Source organism: Myotis brandtii, unplaced genomic scaffold, assembly GCF_000412655.1.
Source record: "Myotis brandtii unplaced genomic scaffold, ASM41265v1 scaffold316, whole genome shotgun sequence".
NCBI classification, from domain to species: domain Eukaryota; kingdom Metazoa; phylum Chordata; class Mammalia; order Chiroptera; family Vespertilionidae; genus Myotis; species Myotis brandtii.
The window spans coordinates 62081-68219 of record NW_005362116.1 but is presented as its reverse complement, the minus strand read 5'-3'; the positions used below and the strand labels follow the sequence as shown (position 1 = coordinate 68219).

General features: G+C 55.4%; 1 protein-coding gene across 1 annotated transcript in view; it reads left to right on the top strand.

Annotated features, from left to right (window-relative positions):
- The window catches only part of LOC102255600 (musculoskeletal embryonic nuclear protein 1), a 49631-nt gene that overhangs the window by 32288 nt on the left and 11204 nt on the right, over positions 1–6139 (top strand). The window contains exon 4 of the mRNA XM_005870291.2: positions 1806–1927. Coding sequence (XP_005870353.1) covers positions 1806–1927 — 122 coding nt within the window. The remainder of the gene's footprint in view (positions 1–1805; positions 1928–6139) is intronic.

Sequence of the window (6139 nt, the reverse complement as noted above, 5' to 3'; positions counted from 1 at the left end):
CTGCGTTGGGGATGCTGCTTTGGGTGGGAGGTGAGCCTTTCTGACATCCAGGGTTCAGTGCCTCTGAGGGGCTGCTGTTCTATGAACACCTCTCTCTAGTGCTTACTTGCTGTTGGCAGGTACTGTCTCTATATATTGACTCATTTGATCCTCGTAACAGCCCTGCAGTATCGATACTTTGATTATCCTCATTTACAGTTGAGGGGACTGAGGCACAGAGTAATTTTGTAGCTCACAGGAAAGAGTGAGGGAGCTAGGATTTGAACCCAGCCAGTCTGGCTCCTGGCCCCACACGATACGGACTACCATGGCACCTCACCTGTGTTGAGTTCAGAGTAGAGAGGTTTCTGTCTTTATCCCAAGGCCACAAATAAATACTTGGTGAGGGAACGAGTGAGGTAACACATGTACAGGCACATCTCAGATGTTGCAGGTTCGGTTCCAGGCCCCCACAACAAAGCGAGAATCACAATAAAGCGAGGGGTAATCTTGCTGTTGGAGGGTCTTGCCTTCAGTTTGTTAAAAATGTATCCTCTGTGATGCACAGTGAATGGAGGTATGCCTGCAATGTGCAGTAGGTGTTCTCACTATTTTTAGGACGGGTCTCAGATGTGAGAACCACTTGAAACCAATTAGATGTGAACATCTAAGAGCAGCATAGCCTGGGGCTGTGAATGTGGAGAAATTGTCTTGGAAGCAGTTGCTATTCCTTCCATCTCTGGTCTGAGAGTGACCCCTGGTGATTTTAAAGAGGAAGGGCAGGCGGGAAACAATGCCGCCCCTCCCTCTGGTTTCCGGGCCACTCCAGGGCCCTGACCACACCGAGCAGAGTGTGCACCCTCTGGTGTCAGAGGGCTGTGTATGTCACCCAAGCCCGGGCCTTGGGGTGGGGGCTGGGTCTGCATAAAATGCCTCAAGCCTCAGCCACTCGAAAGCACCGCAGGTGGTCTGTGGAGTCCAGAGCTGCTCTGGGGGTTCTGAGCCCTGTGGCATCTGAGAGGGTAGAGCTGACCCAGTGACTGCTTGTCTCCTGCGGTCTGTCTGCAGAGCTGGGCCTGTGGCCAATGGTGCCCGGAGAGATCTTGGTTCAGGGCCCTCAGGAGAGGGCCAGTGGGCAAGGGGCCTTGCCTTGGTGAGGTCAGGTAGGTGGAAACAGACATGATGAGCAAGTGGTCACGGTGGGCCTAGCCTTCTGCCTCTCTCCTCCCCTCTCCTTCAGCATCTGGCCTTTTCCATGGGAAGTCAAGCTCGCTCCTTAGAAACCCTGACTTGCACTTGTCTCCATGGCAGGCTTAGAAGCACAGGGGGAGTGAGGCTGGGTGGCCCTGCCCTCTTTGGTCTGAGAGCCCCCAGGGCCATTTCCTGAGCTGCCTGGTGCAGTGGCACTGACTGGGGGCCTTGGGTGGGCTGGACTGTCAGGGAGTGAACAGTCATGGAGCAGGTATTTTTATTAAGTTCTGTTTTCCTGTTGACTTCCTTGGCTGTTTCCATCCTGTCTTATGTCGAGTCTTTGTTTTGGCAGAAGCACTTGTGGTCTTTCAGGTTTCTCTGTCTCCTCCACCCCTCCCTCGAGCTGCCCAGCCCCTGAAGAGGGGCTGCACACTGCACAGGGCCCTTCCCCGGGGCTCCCAGAGGAGAGCGCTGCGGCCTCCTGCTCAGGCACATCGACGGCTCTCTGCCCCCGGCCCCCAGAGCCAGGCCAGGCAGAGTGCTGGGCCGTCAGCCCTGACACTGGCTCTGGTCAGCACAGAGGGCCGACTCCGGCTCTGGCTCCCTGACGGTGCCACTGTGCCCTCTCCTCACAGGTACCTCATCAACTTCCTCCTGGACGCCACCGTGGGCATGCTGCTCATCTACCTGGGGGTGCGTGCCGTCAGCGTCGTGGTGGAGTGGCAGCAGTGGGAGTCCCTGCGCTTTGGCGAATATGGTAACGTACCATGGACACTGGCGGGGAATGCGGGGGATTCCTAGAGGGGCTCCTTGCCCTGTGCAGCCCTCCAGGCCAGTGGATTCAGAGAAGATTCAGGAGTTGGTGGCTGTCTCTTCCGTGGTGGAGGGACTTGTTCTGGGTCCCGAGTGCCATCCTCCCCCAGCGTCAGAGTGCCCCGCGTCGGGGCATGTGGGTGCTCACTTCACTGCTTGGCTTCGGTCTTGTAGCAGGAGACACACTAAATGCAGAGAGTGGGACAGCGCTGGCCTCTTCCACCAGAGGGCACTAGCGGCCCACCTACAGAGTCATGAGGCCACCGCACTGGGCCAAGCTGCCACCTCCTTAGAGAGATGGGGTGGCTTTTGGTTTGGAGGTGCTCAGTAGGGAGCTGCCCCTCTTTCTGTTTGTCCTCTCCTTGGGCCATTTTATTACAAAAAGTCAGGACTGGAGCGTCCATCCCCCTGGGCCCGTCACCTTGCTACCTCCTATGGGCTGGCCCCCCCCCCCAGCATCTGACACGTACAGTCACCAAGGACACCAGTTCGATCCTCACTCGCAGAGATGCGACTTAAAGCAGGTGACTTACGGATGCTGGCCCAGCTTCGACCCCCTTGCACCTTGTCAGACCGCATGGGGCACAGCTTGTGTAGGAGGCAGCCCCATGCTGGTCCTGAGCACAAATGCCGTTTACTCTGCACTCCCAGAGAAACGGCCGATGTGGCCCCACAGGGCTGCGGGCGAGGGTGCCTTCTCCGGGCTCTGCCACAGCCTGGTGACTCAGGACCTGGTGACTCAGGACCTGGGGATTCAGGGTCAGGGGACAGCAGCTCCCTCCACCGTCACAGCTGGCCCTGCTGCCTGGAGGAAGGAGCTCCTGTTCTCGGTGGGAACAGCATACATGGAACCTTCACTGTGAAAGGTGCACACAGCTCAAGAGGGAGGGAATGCAGGTGGAAATCTGGGTCCTCCTCGCCTTTCCTGGGCCCGAGGGCTGCTCACTCCTACATGACCCAACACTCACTAGAGACTGACATTTTAAAGGGGGAGCCGATTCGTGGAGCAGGCTGTGATGAGTGCCTGGGGTATTTCTAGAAATCTTAGTAATTGTCTGTCTCCATTGAGGGGAGATGAGCTCAGGGGAGGGCTTTTCTTAGCCTGGTTACCTGATGCCTGGTGAGTCACTGACCTAAGATAGTGTCCGACACACACGTGTGCTCCTGTGGCTCCAGGGAAGGCTTCTGAGGAGCCCTGAGTCATGGACTCCTCAGCTTGGAGGATGGAAACGGACACAGCGCACATGGACCAAAGCAGCAACATCCTCAGGCATAGGATAGGCACCCTGCGGGGTTGAGCGACACAGGAAGCTCACCCTGCCAGTGCCTGGGGTGGCTCGTGGCTGCCACCTTGGGTTCCTAAGCCTCCCGTCACCTCCAAGAACAGTGCTCATCACTGCTTCCTTGCTGTTAAGATCCTTCTGGAAGGCAGGGTTCTCAACAGTCGCTTACCGGTGCCCAGGAAGTCCACCACAGCCAGTCGCGAGCCCCTCAGTGACCTGGGAGTGGAGATCGGGTCTGGTCCTGATACACCAGGCATTATGGTTCCACCTGCTCCGGGGTATTTTTTCTGCATCTCCAAGAGTGCACTGGAAGGAAGAAGGCAGTGGGTGTTTGAATCTATTTCCATGCCAGCCTCCTCTTACCCGTTTGGCCCCTGCCCTTGGGCCACCACTGCTGCCTTCGGGAATCCGCGTTATCTCACCAGGGTGTCTCCAGAGGAAGCACTTGATCACGGACGTCTCGAGTCCTCCCACCCCAGGTGCTGGAGGATAGTGTGTGTCCTCCGTCACCCGATTTCTATTTCTGCCCATTTCTTTTGTTTCTGTTGCTCTTACAACACATTATCACAAAGTTGGTGGCTTAAAACGGGCACAAACTTGTTACCTTACAGTCCCTAATTCAGAAGTGAGACGTGGGTCTCATGGACTGAAATCCTGGTGTCAGCAGGACTGGTTCTTTCTGGGTCTCTAAGAGCAGAGTCCATTTCCTGGCCTCTCCCAGCCCCCGAGGCTGCCTGCAGTCCTTGGCTGGGGGCCCCTTCCTCCTCCTTCAGAGGCAGCAACAGCAGGTTGAGTTCCTCTCACATCCAATCACTCTGACCTTCTGCCACCTCCCTTTACTCTGAAGTGCCCTTGTGATGACACGCCCCCCCCCCCGCCCCCGCCCCAGACTCTCTCTGTCTTAGAGTCAGCAGACTAGCAATTCCATTTGCAGCCTTAATTCCTTTCGGCCACGTTACCTGACATGTTCACAGGTTCTGGGGACTAACACGTGGCTGTCTCTGTGGGGCCATTATTCTACCTGCCACACCTGTCAGCCAGCCATCCGCTTGAGGCAGCCATTCCATGTGGACCCCAGAGCTCTCTTCTCAGTAAATGAAGAAGAGGGGCTTGTTTCCTAGGTGCTTCCATGGTCCCTAGAAGAGAAGGTGAACTTGCTAACAAGAACATGGGCCTTGGGGAATGCCACCCAGCCCTGAGGGCTGAGACAGGATCCAGGCACTGTGTGGTGTCTGCAGTTTGGTGACCGGGCTGCTCTCCCCCAGGCAGAAGCCCTGAAAACAAGGTCTGTGTCCCGTGGGCACCAGTGGTTCATGGCCTTGGCCGCCCGTCCTGCCCTCACGCTCCCTTCCAAAACCTCTCTAGATACAGACGTGGTCCCTCCTCTTGGCCCCTTTCCTGTAATTGATCCTGAGGAAATAATTCAACAAAGCAAAGCGTCCATGTACCTAAGGGTGTCCGGTGTGGTAAAAAGCGTGACACAGCAAGAATGCCTGGCTTGTTTGTCTTTAAAAGATGAGACCACGGGGAACATACGACTCTCAAATGGAACAGAAATCAGAAAAACAAGCAGGTGGGCTCATGATGCACAGGAGGAAATGATGTGAGAGTCGGGTTACACTTGATTTTTTCCTTTTTCCATGTTTTTTTTTTTTCCACTTATTGAAGCATCTAAATGAAAAAGAGGCAGCTGCAGCTAAGTTGTGGCTCTGAAACTCAGCAGCGTGAGCGGCAGGAGGCAGATGAGAGAACGGTCCCTCTTGTCAGTCACTTAAAAGTGAAGAGCAGAGGGAGTAAACACACTCTGAGCAAGTCAGTTTCTTTAGATAGTGAATGAGTGTTGCCACTTGTTCTGTTGACTCTTGAACACTCTCGTCCCCACTCAGGTATTTCCTACCAGTGCTTTCTGTCTGGCTGTCCCCAATCTTACTTAACGGTTTTTTACAAATATCTTGACCTGTCATTTTTGAGAACTTCTCTCCGTAAGGTAAGGTAGTCTACTGAACTACAAAACTCCCCTGAAGATCTAGCTGGGAGAGATTGTGCTTCTCAAATGATGGTTTGGCTCACATGTGTCGTCTCCCAGAAGTGGAAGTAGATAGGGTGACCTCCGGAGAGGCAACGATGTCTTCTGCGTGCTTTCTGCACGCTTCTCCCAGGGTTTTCCAGAAAAGGGAATGGCCTGCTGTGTCCATGACAGCTGCGCGAAGGCATTCCCTGCGCTCCCACTGGGTGCAGCGAGCAGGCTCAGCAGGGCTGCAGCCTCCGGCGCTGGTGCCGGCACAGGGATTGTCACGAAAATGATAGCATCGAATGAGAAGCTGGAGATTTCTCTCTGGGCCACATTCTTTCCTCAGCTTGGATCGGGGCCTTTGCCTGCCCTGAAATGTTACTCTCCAGCCCCTCCTCTGGCCAGCAGCCTCCCCCCTCCCTTCCTCTCCCCTGGGTCTCCCATTGGGGAGGCGTGTGTTGCTCCTCAGAGGCCCATCCCGTGGGTCCTGCCTTTCACTGAGGAAGTAGATCTCTCCCTGGAGGGGCTGGTCCTCCACCCTTCTAGTTCCTTTTGAAACATCTGGAGGCACATCTGGGCCTGAGTGTCCCCTCTTGTGGACCGTGGATTCCTTCACTTCTCAAGCATAGTGACTGATGGGACCTCAGGGGGCCCTCTGTCAGCCCCGAGGCATAGCCCATCTCTCCTGGCCTCGAGGACTTCCTTTTCCCCAGTCCAAGGTGTTTTGGGTGCCCCATCCCAGGCAGAATCTGAATTCCTCCAGAGATACATTTCTGCTTTTAGGGCTGAAGCAGCAGGGGAGTAGGGAGAGGGCGTGGGAGATGAACAAGGAGGTTGTTTGCTGCCTTCATAATTCAAAAAT